This window comes from Cajanus cajan, chromosome 7 (genome assembly GCF_000230855.2).
Source record: "Cajanus cajan strain Asha chromosome 7, NIPB_CcT2T_4, whole genome shotgun sequence".
NCBI classification, from domain to species: domain Eukaryota; kingdom Viridiplantae; phylum Streptophyta; class Magnoliopsida; order Fabales; family Fabaceae; genus Cajanus; species Cajanus cajan.
The window spans coordinates 45550544-45571586 of NC_138523.1; the positions used below are offsets into that span (position 1 = coordinate 45550544).

At 29.8% G+C, this 21043-nt stretch overlaps 1 protein-coding gene across 2 annotated transcripts; it reads left to right on the top strand.

Moving 5' to 3' along the window:
- The first annotated feature begins 11839 nt into the window (after nucleotides 1–11839).
- On the top strand, nucleotides 11840–20884 carry ELF9 (RNA binding (RRM/RBD/RNP motifs) family protein). Of its 2 annotated transcripts, XR_014427894.1 has the most exons (15): nucleotides 11840–11999; nucleotides 12121–12204; nucleotides 12430–12564; nucleotides 12661–12890; nucleotides 14386–14616; nucleotides 14760–14852; nucleotides 14934–14972; nucleotides 15530–15619; nucleotides 15706–15808; nucleotides 15961–16041; nucleotides 16568–16644; nucleotides 17339–17419; nucleotides 18313–18370; nucleotides 18668–18759; nucleotides 20437–20494. XR_014427894.1 is itself a non-coding variant. In XM_020352704.2 (14 exons), the coding sequence occupies exons 1-14, from the start codon at nucleotides 11942–11944 to the stop codon at nucleotides 20558–20560; spliced, it is 1518 nt and encodes a 505-aa protein (XP_020208293.1). In that variant the 5' UTR covers nucleotides 11841–11941; the 3' UTR covers nucleotides 20561–20884. The 2 variants fall into 2 exon arrangements, 1 of the variants encoding a protein (XP_020208293.1); XM_020352704.2 differs by lacking the exon at nucleotides 18313–18370 and having other exon boundaries at nucleotides 11841–11999; nucleotides 20437–20884.
- Nucleotides 20885–21043: the final 159 nt, after the last annotated feature.

Below are 21043 nucleotides of genomic sequence, written 5' to 3' on the forward strand. Positions count from 1 at the left end.
TAAATTTTTATTTTATCTTAATTAATACTTAAATTTTATTTGATTTGTGAATAAATATTATAAATTATAATTTTATTTTAATTATTTTTTAAATTTTACTTCTTTTATAAATAAAACATTCTCAATTTTAATTTTATTCTAATTGATTTTGATATTTAATAATTTATTATTTTTACAAAAATTTTATATTATCAATTTATAATTAAATTATTTATTTTAAAATCAACCATTCACTGATTTTTTTTTATCTTATAACTACTTTTTTCTAAAGTATAATGAAAATAAAAATTTATAATTAATAATAATAATAATAATAAGTCTTTATTTGATTTTTACTTCATCTAAATTATATAGTATTTTAATATATATATATATATATATAACATATATGTACCACAAAATTAATAAATAAGTGTGATTTAAAATAAATAAATAACTGATATTTTTTATTTTATTAATTTAATCTCAATATAATGTATGAGACTTAAAAAAATAATTAAGATAAAATTAAAATCAAAATATTTATTTGTAAAAATAGTAAAATTTAAAGATAAATTATAATAAAATTAAAATTTATGGTATTTATTTACTGATAAAGATAAAATTTAAAGTTTGTAATATTTATATATAAAAGAGATGAAATTTAAGGGATTAAATTTTTTTTCTCTAAATAAAATACTAACATGTTAGTTCATATACTTACCCGCAATATAATTTGCTTGTAATATATATATAGGAGATGCATGTCGCATGTGTTTTGCGATGAATTTTTGTATTTTATTTGGTGTATTTCATCTTCGCAATTAGCAAAATACACATGGCAAATAATAATAATAAACCAATATAAAATATCACGTAAAAAAAAAACTCAAACTAATAATAATTTTTCTTTACATTTTTTAAATAATTTCCAAATTTATCTCAAACTGGTCAAAAAGCCTGTTACCTCACATGGTATACGTACTTTAGTGTCGATCGTTGGGTATGAACCTCTGGAATTCAAATAAAATCCCGAACTACTGAATTTATGTAGCACATTGAATTGAAGTGAACACTGGCTATGATATGGAGTAAGAAATGGAATTCATGCACTTTGTGTTTATAATCAATATGTTATTAGTTTTTAAAGTTTAGAATAAATTAAATTTATTTTTATCTTTTAAATTTAAAATTATTATTTTTAGTTTTTAATGTTTTAAAAATTTTATTATATCTTAAAGTCATAAAATAATTATACACTATCAATTAAATTTAATATCATATTTTTATTAATAGAGAAATCAATAAATAAATTTTATATAATAATATTTAATAAATTTCTTAACTATAAAAATTAGTACAAAATTCTTTAAAATTATAAAATAAAAAATTAAAAATAAAATTATTTTATAAATTTAAAGATTAAAAACATATTCAAATTCTCTCAGTTTCTCTCTCATATCAGAGATGATGCGTCTGACAAGGTAATAATGGACAAAATACCCAGACGCAGGTTCTCTTCAGAACCCACACCACACCCATTGAACATTAGTCATCTTATGTCATGTCAGATCCTCTGCTCTTGAATTTTTCTGCGACGAACCAATGCACCCATAACTTTCTCACGCAGCTTCCCATCCATCCTTTTTTTTTTTTTTTACTTACATAAATATTTATAAATTATCTACCAACCAACTCTTCATATCCGAAAAAAAAAAAAAAAAACTTACGTCCCTTTTAAAATATGAATATGTTATTAGAAAAATAATAATAATACGAGCCTATTCTTTATTAATCAGACCAACTTTGCTGAGTACATTCTTTTTCTTTTACTATATTATGTATCTCCTCTCCTTCCTAGTCCTAACCATCCTTATGCTTCCCCGCTACAAACAGGACTCTCTTCTATCTCAAATTCGAACATATTTCTCTTTTGTGGACAAACAATAATTCATGCAATGCAATCACTCACACAGCTACACAAAAGAAGCAAAACCATTATATATATATATATATATATATATATATATATATATATATATATATATATATATATATATATATATATATATATATATATATATATGAGATTGTTAATGAGTTAATCACTTATACATTGTTAGTATAAAGTTTTTTTTTACACTGACAACTAATTATATTTTTTAATTGTGACATGTCACTATAAACACATTTATTTTTATCAGTAACATAGCACAATTAAAAAATTTAATTGGCTGCCAGTGTAAAAAAATTTTACACTGACAGTGTATAAGTGATTAACTCATTGTTAATATACTTTCACCTATTTTTTAGTTGAAGTATATTAACAATAACCTACACCAAAATTTTAGTATAAGAAAATCACTCATTTCTTTTAATTTGATTACTTTGTATAAAAGATATAATAGTAATTTAATTTAATTTTAAAATAAAATAAAATATTTTCTCTCTTAATGTGTCAAGTTTAATTTTCAATAATACTAAAATTTGTAATTTTTTTAACCTAACCTGACTCGAATCCATGGTGGGCCAAGTTAACTTGTCGGTTGTGACTCGTTTTGATGGCTTTACTCTTTATTCCTTTAAAAAAATCCCTAAACATAATATTTGAACTCTTAGTAAGAAGAAATTAAAATATTTTGTTGGAAGCTCTTTGATTACGAAAGTTTTTTTGAACTAGATTGTAGACTTGTGCAATGCACGAGAATATGGATATATTAATTAATATAAAATTTGTTGAATTTAACACTTACTACTAGGCTAAAATCTATAACTAATAGTTAAAATGTAACTTTTTCTACTTAACTATAACAGTTCAAGTATCACGTGTCTCAATTGTGACTTGACCCACCTAAGTCTCCGTCACGGGACAATTAATGTCACCTAACAAACAAACAATATCCCCCTTAACTATTACTCCTACTTAGAATCAAACATATGATCTTGGCTTTGATACTAATTGTTGGATCAAGCGCTTACCATTAAGCCAAAAGTTATAGTTGATAGTCAAAATGTGACTCTTTCTACTTAGCCATAGCAAGTTGAATGTCACGTGTCTCGATTGTAACTTGACTCACCTAGCCTTCACCACGAGACAATTGATGCAACATGACAAATTAACAATTTTTTAAAAACATATATAAATTATTTTTTGAATCCGATAATAAGTTATAATGAATAAAGAAGAAATGTAAGGTCAACATATATGACATAAAGAGATAGATGTAACTCAAAGAAAAACACTTTAAATTTTGAGACTCTTCAAATTCCTTGAGTGTAGAGGAGTACAAAAAATCTAAATTAATTTATAATTGATCTAATCCATATTAAAAAAATTTGTCTCATTTTGAATAAAATATGAACCAATCCACTTTGAAAAAGTGATTCAATTATCCAATTCATTTTTACAATGTGGAACGGTTCAATTTGGTTTAGTTTTTTAAACAAAAATTGATCCATATATAAGTAAAAATGGATAATCATATTGTACCAAACCGATCCAATTTTAAAATAATCAATTATATTTTTTAAAAATCAAACCAATTCACTTTATAAAAAATTAATCGATTAATCGACCCACTTTTATAAAATTAATCAGTTTAGTTCAATTTAGATTTTTCAAACACTTGATCCATGAACACCGTTACTTAAACTTTTCCTTCTTAATTTTTCTCCTTTGATAACACATTACCGTTTTTAACAAAATATCTATCATGAGGAACAAAAGTTGGTGGTTAAAATATTTTTTTAAAAGAAATATTGTATAAACATAATACAAACTCAAGAGTAACACTACAACAAAAAGAGAAACTTAAGTTGCAATTGCATGTTTTCATGCTCATCAATCAAAATAACTCTCAAATCTTTACAATCACATCTATCTTCCACCATATACATGTCATCCCTCATCTATCAAGCACAAAGTATTGCTTGACAATATTTCCCTTTGACTCTCCTTGTTATTCAAAATGGAAGAGGGACTACAACAAATGCGACCAAATATACACAGGTAACACAACAAACAAATTCTTTTCACAAAAATCGTTTCAAATATCAATATTTTTCATCTCTTCGATTACATTTCCAATATTTTGATAACCTCAAATATGATTTCAATTCACTAAATCCATAAAAACTCAACAACTTGACCAAAAAATTTACAACCTCAAATTGAAAAAAGCAAATCTCAAAAATCTTATAAATAGTAAATACACATTTTATACCATTGGTGTAATGCCTAATTATAAGATATTAAATATAATACTAAATTTATATATATCTTTATAATATATGAACGTAATTAAAGTATTTTTATAATTCTTAAATTTAATATTAAATATATATTTCTTGTAAGTTATTAACACAATTATATCATTAATAATATTTTACATAAAGTCAAAGTAGATTTTGTGATCTTATGTTCATATAGTTAGATTTTCTTTACATCACGTACTATTTTAAAATATTTATAATAACGTACTTATTTACAAACTATTTATTTCTCACACTTCTACTATAATATTTACATATTAGGTTGATATAGGTTTACTATTGGGTTAACGTGATTGGCTAGGGGTATATAGAAAGTAATATTTGGCCATCTATAATAATAGGGTTTTGTTGGGTTGGTGAAAATACGATGATGATACTCCTATGCCTTAAAAGGTAACGACATTTGCAGTTACGTCCATATCCCAACTTGTATCTAGAAAAATGGCAATGATAACAGAAGTGAAATAACTTGGTATGATTGGTAGATCCATCTATTTTCTATTATAATTAATTAAAATTTTAAACAAAAAAAAGGAGTGAGAATAATTATACAATAGATATAAAAAATTAAACAAAATACATAGAAATATTTTTAAGCAATACTAAATGAATATATTAATCCTTCTTGATATAATAAAATTTGAATTGTTATTGTAGTGACTAGTCAGGATAAATGAGCATTATAATAATAAATAACAAAAGGTTATTTCACCTTAAGTTTTTTTTTACTTATTTAAATCATCAAGGTCAAATCTCCAACTACAAATTAATTCAAACTTTCATTCTTATGGCTATAGAATAACATTTATCTTTATAATATAAAAAGATAAGCTTAGGATATTTTAACAAAACTATATTATAGTTAGTATTAATATAAAAATGATTAAGCTAAATAAGTTTGAATATTTTTAATTTTTAAAATTTAATATAATATAGTTTACAAAAATTGAATGTATTAAAGAATATTAATCTAATAAATGACAGTGATAATCACCATAAAATAATTAAACAACGTAAACTAGAAACACCTCATTAATTATTAAGGGTCAAAAATATAACAGATTAAGCAAGTAAATGAGGTTAGAGACACCTCACCAAGTAAATACACATAGATATCGCATAAAATAAACAAACATAATAGTATATAAAATTTAAAAGGATAAATGTTTCCTCCCTCATACCTTAGTGTAAAAGTCGAGTAAAAATTTATTTTTCTCTTATTATTACTCTTTTTCCTTTCTTCTTCCTTTCTCTCACGATTCCCACTCTCTTTTTTTGCTACCTCCCACAACTGATGCTTTCATGTCTATTTATAGGCAAAGTGGTAATCATTACATAGTTGGTATTGAATCAGGTTTTTTCCTCTCCATTTGGTATATGGTATAGGGTTTTGTGGTTAGGGTTTAGGGTTTAGGAAACATTAGTTAAGCAAACCATTGGAACAAGTTGCAATATTTATACATTTTATGTATAAATTATAATATATCTAATTTATCTTATGTAATTAAATAAAAAAATAAAAAAATCTATAGTTAATACTTACAAATACATCATGTATATGTATTCTAATATTATTTTATTAGAAATTAACCATTTTTTAGGATAAAATAATAATAATAAAATTAAGAATATTATAATATTGTATAAAAAATTTAGAATATTACAATTGGAATGATTTATATCGTCCTCTCCCACGCTTATACTTTTCACCATTTGTCATCTTCTTTGTCTTCTATTATTTATGAACATATCCACAAATAAACAATCACCTTCATTGGCCTTTGGAGTTTTGAACAATGATGACTTATGGTAGTTGAAGTTAATGGCATCCCATATTTCCTCTTTTTAATGTTAAATGTGCACTCAAATGATATAAAAAAAAATAGACATGAAAATCTAAAATAATAGTAGTTTCAGTGAAAATGAAGAGGCGTTATATGAAGTAACTTTTGTATGTTCATGGTTGGAAATATATATAGTTTGATTGGGAAGAGAAAAAGGTGAAGAGGCAAGAAGCTTGGGAGTTGAAGATGCAACCTATATTTGGCTTTCTCATTTTTTTGTTACCGAATGTTTCATTGGGAACATGGATAGATGCAAAATGTGAATGAGTGTGAGTTAAATGCATATTGAGAATATTGATACATGAACATAATGTTAATGGATGTAAGTTAAATGTATATTTTAAATTTCAAATTCAATTAATGACATGTAGTTAATAAGATAACAAATTATTGAATGAGAAATGTTGAGTTTTAGTTTGAGTGGGAAAAAGAAGTTGGAGAACTTCTTTGCTTTATATATATTAAGATTTGATTACATCTATTTTATTTTATTTTTTGTTTAAACTTTATGTGTATGGTAATAATCTCATGAGTGTTACAAACTATACAGTATATTCATGTATGCTACCTACCACAACCACCCTTCTCCATGAAGTTTCTCCTAATGCAAAAAAGACTTTTTATGACAAGGATTTTATGTCAGGTCCAACTCACACGTCATAAAAAGTGGCATAGTGAAAAATTTGTAAATATGAGAAAATATTATACGATTGATAAGTGTCTAATTAGTTTGATTTAATACTCACTTGAGACACTTATCTAGCACATTTTGTGTACATATTGATATTATTTTGATCTATATATGCTTAGAATCAAAGAGGTGCTTTTGATTAATGTTAGTACAGGGAATAGGAAGCCTTTGATCCAATTTGGTGCTTATTTTGTAGGTTTTGAAACCTGGAGAAGAATGGCTCAGCCATTCTAAAGCACTCAGCGGAATCAGGTCAAAGAACTTCCCAAACTCAAGGCGCTCAGCCACTTCAAAGCGCCCAGCGGATTGGCCTTGGAGGAGAAGGAGTGCTCTCTGCCTTCAATCCGCTCAGCCATTCCCATCCGCTCAGCGGATTTCATCCAGGAACAAGGGGTGCTCTCTGCCTCTAAAGCGCTCAGCGGATCTCAGGCGCTCAGCCCTTGAGGTTTCTTCATGGTGAAGAACTCCCAATCCGCTCAGCCGTTTCAAGGCACTGAGTGGATTCTTCTCTTTCCTGCCTACTCTGTTTTAATTCTAGCAATTATAAAAGGGCAGGGGAGAGAGAAAAGAGAAACGGAGACGAAAACAAAGAGAAAAACAAGAGTTGGGAGCAGAGGAGGAAGAAAGAACAGAGTGGGAACGAAGATTTGGATGCTGGATCACTTGGGAACGAGGATCAACTCCTTTTCTTCATCTCTTCCTTTGTAATTTCTTCTTCCACTCCTTTGATCTTGTAAATGGCCATGAGGGGCTAAATCTTTGAGGATTGGTCTAGATGTAACTACTAACTCTTCTTCTTCTTAAATATATATATGCATTTCATTTTCATTACTTGTGTTTGATTCTTCTCTTAATGCTTATATCGGCTTCATCACCCGTTGTATGATTTTTGGTTTTTGAATCCGGTTGGAAAACGTTTTTGAAAACCCGAACTGAATCTTGCACCTAAACATCTCTTGCTCTAGGAATAGACTTGATTTGTTTAGTCACCTTGTTCAAGTCATTGTTCTTAATGCAAAGTGTTAATCATAAAACATAGAGGAATCATGTTTTAGATTAATTACTTTAGGATTCAATTTTGAGGGATATTGTTGAATTACTAAATGAACGTGGAAGTCATGAAGATGAAATCATATTTATTTTAAGGAAATTTAGGAGTTAGCAAGTGCTCTAGGGTCCAATCCTTGTTTCATATAATTGTTCTTATAACTTTTACATTACCGTTTTAATTTTGCCTCACATTAGCTCGCTTCCAATCATATCAACATCTCTATATTAATCATTAGAGTAAGAATTACTAAATTCTCAAATCCCTGAGGACGATACTTAAATACTACATCGAAACTTGGTCCGCTTGCCAAGTGGAGAGATTGCGAAAATCGTCATCAACGATGAGTATGCATTTATTTGATGTAAAAAGAACATTATGTGTTGGGTGTAATTGCACTATTATAGAATGTCTTGGTGAGGTTAACCTTTTTATGACAGAAAAAAATTACACTTTTCATACAATGTGTTCATATATATGACGAGTACAAATATATGCAACTCTAAAAAGTTTTTTCTATGTTGGGTAAAGTCACACTTGACATAGAACGCTTGTTAATAAAGATGAGAATGCCTGTTAATAAGGTTGGGAACGCCTAAATCACACACTATTCACCTCTTTAAAGAATTACGATCAAGAGTGATCATTCTCTCATGCACTATTCACTTAAACCCCTGTTTCATTCTCTCATGCAACCAAAAGTGACACAACTTCTCTTATTCAGACGACTTTTGACAACACTCCAAGGTACTCCGATGACCAAAAATAACCACATTCATTTTTTGACGAGCTCTCATGTTTGTTAATTTTCTGCATATCTTTCTTTGTTTTTGTCTCACAACATTATACGACATGTTGGTGATTAATTGAGTTCTTCTAACGAGGATCGATTCTTATTTGTACCTTGTGTTTGCTGACATGCTTAAATCTCTTGTTTGGTTGTTTTATGTTAGTGCACATTACATGTTTAATGAAATGCATGTGTCAAATTTGGGGCTTTTGGATGGTCTATATGTTAATGCACATTACGTGTCTTGAGTCACTTTGATGATGCGTAGCTTTTTTTGTACATTGTTATAGTTTTCTTGTATGCATTGGTATTGATATTTAACATTGTTATAAAATATTTTTACTTTGACTCGAGAGTAGTTGTTGATTGTCATTAATTAATGGCAATATTTGTTTACTTTACTTTCATTGTTAACTTTTTTTGATTGCTAATTTACTGCGTAGATTGTTTGATTTTAAATTTGAGAGATATTGTATATTATATAGGATTATATTAAACTAGGCAACATATATTATATAGAACTACGTGAAAATTGTATTTTTTTATGTACAAGTTTGGAAAAAATTTAAAATTAAAAAATACTTATAAAAAAAAACTTCCCTTCTTATGGTAGATGTGATCACACCTATCATAAAATGTAAGTGTCGATGTGATTAAAACACTACATTTGGTATTCATACTATGACAATGTTAACCACTCGTCATGAAAAGATAATTTTCTATGTCAAGTGTTGACCTATCATAAAATATATAAACATTTTATGTTGTTGGGATCTACATTGAGCTTAAGAATGACATAAATTGTGCAAAATATCTGACATAAAAAAAGTCTTTAACATAATAGTTGACACCTCGTATTTTGTTGAGAGAGAATCAAACTTATTTAGCCAACACCCTATGTTTAAAGTATCATTCATACAACTCTTACTTTATGAAAAGAAGGAGAAACATGGAATGACTATTTGGTCTCGTTGAAAAGGATAAGAAAAACACAATGATATATATATATATATATATATATATATATATATATATATATATAAAGTTAATCACCTATACACTGTCAGTGTAAAGTTTTTTTACACTGGCAACCAATCATATATTTTAATAGTGTTATGTCAATTGCTTATTTAATGAAATAATAATAAAAATAAGCAACTTTAAAAGATATGATTGGTTGCCAGTGTAAAAAACTTTACACTGACAATGTATAAATGATTAACTCATATATATATATATGTGTGTGTATAAGAAAATGACTTATTTGATAAGAAAGATAATGTTTGATGACAACTCTTAAATTAAATAATGATTTAGAATAAAATATTACAAGACAAAATTAACACATATTAGTATCATTGTGATTATATCTATTATTATTAATGTTATCGTAATTGCTATTATTATTATTTAAACTTTACCACCATCACCACCATTAGTTGATAACAATGGTGACAATAAAGATGGTGATCAACGAAAATGATAAAGGTGGCGGGAGGATGGTGATAGTGGTGACATTAGTGGTTGTGGCAGTGATGTAATGGTGGTGGTAGTGACAATGGTTGAGACAACAACAATAATTGTGTGTTGTGGTGGTTGCAATGGTGATGACAATGACAAGTACATGCTAATTTTGTTTGTAATATTTTAACCTAAATCAATTATTTTTATTTAAGAGTTGAAATTAAACATTCTTATTCTCACATATGAAAATCCTTCTCATGATACCTCATTTATATATGAAAAGTATCAAATGTGAGCATGTATCATTACCAAGGATGAGAGAGATAAATTATAGCTTTTATATTATAGATAAAAAAATTGGTTAATGATTAAGATTAAAATTCAATTATAGGCGCTTTCTTACAAAATTATTACTATTGTTGTCTTTACAATTATTATTTTCACTATCACTCGTCGCCACAACTACCCTCACCATCATTGTTGTTGCCATTATCGTCATCATTGCTAAGTGATGGTGACACTAATGATAGTGGTGGTGGTTACAACACCACCACCAATGGTAGTGGTGGTAACAATGTTGAAATAATGAAGGAAAATGTTCATAAACTATTGTTGTCTTCAACTTTTGAACTATGTGAAACTTTTGGAGGACATTAAAGCAAACTCCCCAATTGAGATTAAAGGGCAAGAGTTGACCCGTATTCTAGTGTTAATGTTTCTACTTTAAGTCTACTAACATTGTCACTTAGTTTTAGAGAATGTATTTACAACATTCACTCACTCCTTTTATGGACCAAAATGACTATTTAATAGGAATAACAAAATGGGTTCAACTTAATGAGTTGACATGCATAACTTGCTCAAATATATTATGTTAGATTGCACTTTTCAACCATTAAACTCACATAATCCAATATGCCAATTCAATAGGTTAAATGACATTGGATTGACCCATTTTATTCCCTTGACTTTTAGCTATTAACATTGATTAAATGTGATTTATTTTGTGATTTACCTAACATTGATCCATTTATTGTCGTCGATGAAATTTTCTTAGTTGTATTATGAACTTATTTTAATATTTATAATAAACTTAATTTATTATTATCAATGAACTTATTAAATACATATTTCATTAAATATTTTTTAAAAAGATATTTTTCTTAAACAATTAAACATATATTTTATAATTTTTGCAATAAGTTAACAGGTTAATCCAACCCAAGACGTGTTAGGTTGGTTGAAAATTTTAGCTTAATGAAAAAAAGACTTTTGTTAAGTACACTTATCTTTATTAATAATACACTTATATTACATTTTATAAAAATATATTTTATTTTATTTTTTAATATTTAGACTTCACACACGTCATTCAAATAGGAAAAAACAAATTTTCAAAAAGTAGCTTTAAGAAATTATCGATATTTAAAATAATTTTGTATCATTGTTTATCAAAAAATTAAAATATGTGATTTACATAGTCAAAATATTTATTATTATAACTTTTTAATTTAAATTTATATATAAAAGTGTTTATTTATTATATTTTTTTATATAAAATAATATAAGCATCGGACAAATGAAAATACTAATTTTAATAAATTTAATTTTTTAATTATTCTTTAAAATATTTAGTATTTAATATTTATTTCAATATTATTTTTTTAATTTACAATTTCAGACAGGCAATTTTTTAATTGTTTTTCACTTTTTTTCTTATTTAAAATGGTTTTCCTAATTGGTTCTCTGATTTTCTATTTCCAAAACCCAGCTTGTGTTGTCTCTAGAGAGTGTCATTTGTACCGTAATCTTGGCCTCGCATATTGCAGAAACCACAAAATTGAGCCTAAACGATGGCTTCGCAGAATGGTGACGAGAGCCACCAACCGCCACCGCCACCGCAACCGCATGGTACTGATACACGTTCATCTTCTTTCATTTCTCAACTATAATTTGCTGAAAAACAAAAATATTGCTTCCATTAATTTAACTAAGCTTTCGATTTTGTTTCAATATTAATTTGGTTTCGCAGGTCAAACGGTTACTGAAGCGGGATGGTATGTTCTAGGCGAGGATCAACAACAGGTTGGTCCTTACGCCTTTTCAGAGTTGCGCGGTGAGTTATTGGTTACTTTTTTTTTTTTTTTGGAATATTTTTGTGTCTCAAATGAACAAAGTGGAGTAGAGCTAGGGTTAGGTCTTGTGTATTTCGATTTTGTTGTTTGTTCCCCAACTAAGTGAATACTGAGGCAGCACTGTTTCAGATTTTTGAGCACACTTGTTTTATGTTGGAAGTTGAAACCTCTATTTGTCATATTTACATGGGAATTGGCATGGACAGAGCATTTTTTGAATGGATACCTCTCCGAAAATACGTTTGTGTGGTCCGAAGGAAGGAGTGAGTGGCAGCCCTTGTCCTCAGTTTCTGACCTGTGGACTCAAATTAACCAGCAAGGACCTGATTCTTCAACTGCAGGTATAACTTTTCTTATTTTTCTCTTGTGATTTTAATTATTATTGTTATTTGTTGTTGTTGTTGTTTGTGGTGCTAAGAGAGTGACCTGTTATGTAGTGTCTGCTCAAGATGTTGATGAGTTTGAAAGATGGCAAAAGGAGATTCAGGAGGCAGAGGCACAGGTGGAAGGTTCGGAATTTGGAATTGTTTCTGGCGATGTTGGCGGTAGTGTAGCAGGAGCAGATTTTGAGAGACCTTCAACACCACCTGAGGGTGAAGAAGAATTTACTGATGATGATGGGACTGTATATAAGTGGGATAGGAATCTGAGGGCTTGGGTTCCCCAGGTTGGTGCATGACTTGTGTATCGCATTTATTATTATTATTATCATCATCATCATACTTTTTTAATCCAATACTTTGTATGGTCAGTGATGTTCTTTGTTATATAATTACGATTAAACAAAGATAGGTTAAAGGCTTAACTAAATTTTGAAGTGCAGGATTTAAGATTAGGTTTAATCAAGTTGTCACTCCTTAAAAATTGAACTGTTTTTGAAGCTTATGTGGTTTCATAGGGCTGATTTTACTTTTATCAAGCTGTTCAGTTGATTTGTTTCCATTTCTGAGCAAGTTATCATGGCATGTTAATAACATTGATGTTTGTAAGAGATGACTACATATTGCTTTAGATTCTGCACAGGCCAAATGGGCATTTGAATCCCAAGAATCAGATATTGCTGTAATAGTTCATGTTTAGCATCCAGCAGAATTGATTTTGCATATAGCACACACAATCCCATTGGGAAGAAGAAAAAGAAAAAATAGAATATTAATTTGATACTGTACACTTCCAAATAAAATAGAATACACCATGTTTGGTAATTTGGCCATTCCACAAGTGGTATTGCTTAAGAATATTAAAACTAGTGTACACTTTCAAAATCAATTCTCAAAATTTAAACCAAATGGGCCTTAACTATAAGGTTCTAATGGAATCTGAAACAGTTAGTAAGGCCATGTATACCCAGACCATATGAATGAATCTATTTTACTATCAATTTGATGGTTAAAGTTTCAAACTTTCAATGAATAACATAATGAAAACTTATTAAGTGGAGCTGCAGGTACATGTGAGATTTACTGTGCAGATGTTTTTATGTCGAACACAAGTATTAAATAATTATGCATGCACCTTTCGTCTTTCCTTTGAATCTATTCAATGCTTCATTGCTGTAGATTGTAGCTGCTGTTCATTAACCACAAGGCTGTTAGGTATGAAATTTTCACGGCTCTGTTGGGTACTAGATCTTAAAGGCAAGTTTCGGGAATTCTTTTAATTCATAGAGAATTAATACTTCCGCTTTCTCTAAATTTCTGGAAACCACCACGGCACCACCCTATACAAGTATGCATAAGTGTTTCTCAAGTGTAACTTTTTTAATACATTAACATGTTTTAATTTTTTGAATTGGAAAATCTAAATATTCTAAAAAACTGAATTAAGCTGAAATGCTTCTGTTCTGGATACTCTCTTGTAATTGGTCTTTCCTTTTAACTTGGATTTCATTAGTTCTCTTTTTGGTTTGGTTTCTGCCAGTTCCATTTGTTTTTCCTGTGAATCATGTGGTCTTTTCATTATAGTATATGGAAATCAGAATGTCTTTTCAACCTCTAGGGCTGTTATGCTTTCTTTTTTGTGTGTATCCTTGAAGTAATGATCCCTATTTATCTCAGTAATGCCCTTGTATTTATTCTTTGGTTGTTAATTGATTCTTGAATGTATTTTTAATTGACTTGTTTTTCTTTTGGAGTGTGATTAATGGAGCTTTTATATCGTAGGAGTATCCAACTGGCAGCACCGATCCTTACGGGGTTGAAGAGATGACCTTCTTGCTAGAAGAGGAAGTTTTTCCAACAATACCTGATTCTGATGCCTCTGAAAAGCTTGAAGATAGTTCAAAATTGTTTGTTTCTGCGCCTTCCTTAAAGGAAGAAGTAAATGAAGAAAAAAATACCGATGTGGTAGCAGATGGAAAAAGGAAGCTTTCAGATAAACAAACTGACAAGAAGGTGTACCTATTCTTTCCATCTTGTCTGTTCTAATGGTTTCAACCTGAACCAGTTTCATATCTTTGTTGCTTTGACTTCGTAATGAGTAGCTCTTCTGGGAGACAAATGAAATGACAGTTCTGTTTGTTCTCATTCTGTTTCAGGAAGCTAATAAAGCCCCTGATAGTTGGTTTGAATTAAAGGTCAATACACATGTTTATGTCACTGGGTTGCCTGAGGATGTTACTGTTGATGAAGTAAGTATCAACTTTTTTCTCAATTTGCCTAAATGTAATTTTTGTTGCAATGATTAATGTGACATGGGTAATACATTGCAGATTGTAGAGGTATTTTCCAAATGTGGAATTATAAAGGAGGTATCTTTCTATTCTTATATTATATGTTATCTATTCAATTGTTAATTATAAACTATTGAGCTACAATTCATGTCATTATATTAGTTTTTCATGATTGGAACTTAGAAGTGTCTTAAAAAATGTTATATTTATGTTGGGGGAGGAAAACACTGTTGACACTGTTTAAATTTATGGCCCAGTGGCTCTACAATACTGCCAAAAGTATGAATTAACATTTCTACACATGGAAGAGTAAAGTATGTTGCATATCATGTTTGATTGTTTGTCCTTTTTAATGCTATCGCAGGTTTTTATAGTAAGCCTTGTATTTGTGATTAAAATTTTGTGAGCCTGTTTTCCCTTTACTGGGCAGATGCACTTGCCAATACCCTAATCATAAGTGAATCACAATGGCCAAATTAGTTCTCACTAAGAGTGTCTTGTGAGAGGCTATTATTTCAAAAACATTCATTGTGGGGTGACAATATGTGAATACTCTTAAAAATGGAAGACTAGCTATTTGAGGGTATTGTAACTCATACAGGCTTCTTATGAATGCATGATCATGGTTATAATAGGACCCAGAAACCAAAAGGCCTCGTGTGAAGCTCTATGTTGATAAAGAGACAGGAAGGATAAAGGGGGATGCTCTGGTTACGTATCTTAAGGTAACTCTTTCCCTTTCCTTATTGTTCTGCCTTGTGACATATAGTTGTGAATCTAACAAGGTTTCAATTATGTTTGCATTTACTAGGAACCTTCAGTAGCTTTGGCACTTCAAATTTTAGATGGAACACCTCTTCGCCCTGGTGGCAAGATTCCTATGTCTGTCAGCCAGGCTAAATTTGAGCAGAAAGGTAATTTTTATTGAATTTAATATTTTCTATGACAACTTCTGATAATTATTGTTAGATATGGTCATATGGAAATCCATGTGTTAAAGTTAAATTAATAATTTAGTATTTATTATGCCTGCTTTTGCTTGACAAAGCTTTCTTTAAATATGCAGGAGACAAGTTTGTATCCAAGCAAGTAGACAATAAAAAGAAAAAGAAGTTGAAAAGGGTGGAAGAAAAAATGCTTGGATGGGGTATGTTTGTTCTCCTAAATTTTTCAAGTTTATGTTTCTAAATATGACTGATTCCCTCTTCAATCTTTAATTTAGCTTAATTTCCCTTTTCATTTATTTTTTTTTCAAACCAAAATGATTTACCTTCTGGTAAATATTTTTACAAGAATTTTCTAGATAGTGTAATTGGATCAAGTCTTTACCTGTGTCAATAGGCGCTTGGTTATATACTATGTATTCCATTTTGGAACTAACTAATTAATGTCTCATTGAAGTCTGTAATATATTGCTCTTTAAATACTGGAGCCGTTGCAAATGTTGAGAATCATTTAAAAATAACAGTGCTAGAATGTATTCTGTTGTATCTATGGTCTGCTTTTGAAAGCATGCTATGCTCAAATGTCATATTTAAAATCCTTTTCAATCTCAGTAGTGAGAAGTTTAGATTATTTTGGCTGACTTGAGATTTTAGATTCATTTTTGAGTTAATTTTCTTATTTAGCATGCATCCCTTGTAGTAATGTGTTTCTCATTGTATGTGGCTCAGGTGGTCGTGATGATGCAAAAGTTTCAATTCCAGCAACTGTTATCCTTCGCCATATGTTCACTCCAGTTGAAATGAGGGTTGGTGTTACTTAATTTTGCTTGTTTTCTGGATACAATTATCACACTAGAAACTTGCTATACAAGAGGTCATACCTGCCCATCATTTTGGACATGGTCATTTATAGATCACAGTAACAATCTGCTTTTGAAGTTTCTTTTAGGTTTTTAAAAGTTCTATTGTACATATTTAGAATAGGTATTTTATGTGATCATGATTAATCTTTTTCTTTCCTATTGTGATGGTAATTATTATTGTTGTGATGTCCCACATTAGCTAGAAATATGACCAAAATACTCCTTACAAGTTACGAGGCTTGGGCAATCTTCACCCATGAGATAATTTTTGGGGTTGAGTTAGACGCACTATTTCTTATATGGTATTAGATTTAGAGCATCTAGTCTCGATGTTGGCTTGTAGATGTCTTGTCTTGCTAACTTCACATTCCAAATGTAAGTCCTGCGCATGTTTTGGTGTTTAGATGTCATACATTCACTAGGAATATGGCAAAATGCTCCTTACGAGGCTCGGGAAATTTCTCCCCTTGGGCTAACTTTGGAAGTTGAGTTATGCTTGGTTCATTTTTAATAACTATGATAACATTTCCTGTTTTTCTCATATGACAGTCAAACCTCAATTTGCTCTCTTAGGATTACAATTTGGTGCTTCTATTTCTCTTGTTGGACATTTGCTGATATTACCCAATCCATGCAGGCTGATGAAAATTTGCGTTTAGAACTAGAAGAAGATGTTAAAGAAGAGTGTACAAAGCTTGGTCCTGTAGATTCAGTCAAGGTAGTTGATCTATATGCCTTAAAAATAAATAGAATTGGTACTATTTCCCCCCCATATTTTCTCTCTCTTCTAATGAACATTTTGTTACCAGTTAAATCAATTGAGTGAAACAAACATTTGTTTATTTTTTATTTGCTTCTATAATTCGTTTAGACCTTGCGTGTTGAAGGTTTTAAGTAAACTTAACCCTTATTTAGGAGTGTTTTAAAACGAGGGGAGAAAAGATGAGATATATTATCAATGTATCATGTAACTCTTGAAGCATCTGTTATTAAATTTTATGAACTCTTTAAAGTTCCCCCAATTTGGAGGACATTGGAAGATTTTAATCATCAAAAAGAGAAGGAAACAGATGAAAACGAAACTTATTTTATTTGCTTCTCTAATCATCCTTCAATAGGGAACAACTATTCCTAAAATAAAGAAACTGTGACTTGAAGATAAACAGAATAAAAAAAAGGATGATGATAAAAGATCAAATAAGATAATTTTGAATCCCCTAAGATAGTAAGATATTTCTGTTATTTAGTAAAGAAACTTATTCATTAACCTCCCATATTTTTTTCTCTTCCCTCACTCTTCACTTTATTTTCTTTTTTCCTTCTCCTTGTTACCCCAAAGCATACCCTCAACACTGAAGTGTGTTAAGGTGGCATACATGAGTGCCTGACTCATTTTGTTCTGTTCTGATGTGGTTGGTTGAATTAAGGTCTTTCATTGTAAAACATTTTTCTTAATTCAATACATTATAAAAAATATATATATAATAACACAACACTGAGTTTGATTTGGCATCTTCATTTTGAAGTCCTAGTTCTACCAGCCTGTAAGGGAAGAATTGAAATTCTAGAATTCACTTCATTGTAAATATTATTTCTTGTCCATTCCTGTAGTTCGAGAGGTCCAACCTGATAGAGTACGTAGTCATGTATCTTTGTAACACTGCTTCAGGTGAGTTATGACTTGATTACAATCTGTTATTTGACAGCCATCAACAGAATTTACTTGAAAATTGCACATATCTTCCAATTTATTTACTTGATTTATATATTTCCTTAATTTTGTTTAACATATCCTCCCATACCCTTACCCTTTTTTTTATAGAAATTTTGTTGCATCCCGAGTTTGTATTGCCATAGTGTTACTGTTCAGACCCATCATATTCATGCAACTATTGTATTTGTATTCTCTAATTTTGTCTGTTCTTTTCCATGATCTCTGCTTTTTTTTTTTTTTTTTTTCCTGTAGATATGTGAGAATCACCCTCAGGGGGTTGTTTTGGTAAAATTCAAGGATAGGAGGGATGCCCAGAAGTGCATAGAATTGATGAATGGAAGATGGTAACTCTATCCTTGTTTTATCCATTTTCTTGTTGTGCAATATATGCATATCCCTCATGTTGCAACAACTTACTGCATCATATAAGCAGCATACTCGACCTAGAAACTTTCTTAGTTGACCATCTCCAGATCTGTTTTTAGCTATTCATCAACTAGGAATATACTATTAAAATAGTTGAATCATTCAATGTTTCATGGGGCAGAAACTGAGGTGGTTATATAATAATAAACATGTAATTTGTTTAATTATATGATTCAATTTTTATTTATTTATTTATTTATTTTATGCAAACTTAGAAACAATTATAACTGACTTACAAACTGGAATATTAAAAAAGAATAAAATAGTACCCCAAATTGAATTTTAACATGGTAAAATATCATGAAATCTGATAGAACTGATAGTCAGGGACAGTTATGTGTAGAAAATAACTACTAGTAGTTAGTTTTCTATTAGAAACTGAAGGATTGAGATGCTAATTTAATTGTTAACTCATGAAATGATTTCATATTTTAATATTTTAAAGATGCATCTCCACCATCCCTTTAGTTGTATTGAAGCCTTATGATGTCCATACTCCTTGTATCTAATATTTGAACTACTGAAATATTACATCAAGATATCTGAATGGAAATACTGACCAGAAAGATATAATATATTTGTGTAGTTGTATTGCATGCTTTATTTAGAATTCCTCATTTAAAGCCATTATTAAACCTATATTTTTCTGCTTTAAAAAAACCCTATATTTTTTGAGAAATCGTGTCTTGAGTACACAATAAAAATTTATTTTACTAAAGGTGCATAAAGTTCAAAAGCTAATGAAGGACTAATTACATAGCTTAATATTAACTGCATTAATGACGATAGTTGAATAAAACATGTAATAATGAATCCAGACTAGTATGCTAATGAATTTGGAATTTGTATACTCAGCTTGCTAGGAATAAACACAAAAAACAGAACACTGAAATATAAAACAGCTCAACCTATGTAATCAAGGAGGTTAGGCAACTAGCACTCCCCCACAATAACAAGACCTTTTGGTGATGTTGTTAGCAAACCATTAATTAGCAGGTGGGACAAAAGGAGAAATAAAAGAGAATGGGCAATGATGATCATGGAAAGGGTGGGAAAAGGGAATGATGATTTGAGTGAGGTTTACATGTGGCAATGGCGAAGTACTGTGTAGATGATTTGAAACTTGTGAGCATGATAGTGAAGTGGGATCATTGATTCAACAAATAAATTAGTATATAAGGGTAAATAGTAGATGAAGCTAACTTATTTCAGCCACTAAAATGAGAGGAAGAAAGTAGAAAACAACTCTATATGACCGAAAGTCTTGTGTTGAAACAAATCTTTTCAGGTCAAGGTAGATTGTGCTGCTCGAACACCATATTGAAACACAATTTTGGGATCAATTGTGTCTTTGTGTGCACAAACTCCTTTTATATATGCTTTGAGTGCATTAAGTATAGATGCCAATCAAGTATTAAATACAGAGCTCATCGACAACTAGTTACAACTAGTGACTAATATTCTAGTATCATAGTAATGACAACTGCTATTACTTTTACCTTTTTTTATCTCCTTTATTTCACATTTGTATCTTCGTTTACCTTTTCCAGTGGATACCAACTCTAGCCATTCATTTCCTCATTTATTTTTATCAGGTTTGGTGGTAGACAGATACATGCCAGTGAAGATGATGGTTCAGTTAACCATGCCTTAGTCCGGGATCTGGATGGAGATGCCATCCGGCTTGAGCAGTTTGGTGCTGAACTTGAAGGTGACTGAGTTATTGAGAATAACATTGCACCAGATTCACAGTTCCCAAGAAGTCTGGACCTAGGAATATTAATTTCATGATGGCTGAAGCTTTTGGATTTCTAGGTCATCACTTTTCTCGGTTTTGCAATGATATCTTAGTTTTCCTTATGTATTTGGGAAAAGCAAAAAAAGAAAATACAGGAGAAAAGAAGTTATTGATTTGGCTAACTCGTCTTATTTGGAAATTTGTGTAATATACCCTGTGCAAGCATTCAGTTATTTCAGTTTACACAGATTGTGACATGTGACAATGCAGTTAAATTTGAAATCAGATTAATTTATTTATCTTAACCGGTGGCGGTGGGGTAAAAAGTGTTTCAGTATATATGCGTAGTGGAAGAATTGTTCCATCGTCTGTGGGGTTGTACTTGTACGTAATAAAAAAAAAATAGCAACTACCATGAGGGCATTGAAGCAGTTGGTGATGGTCACCCTATGATAGGTTTGTAT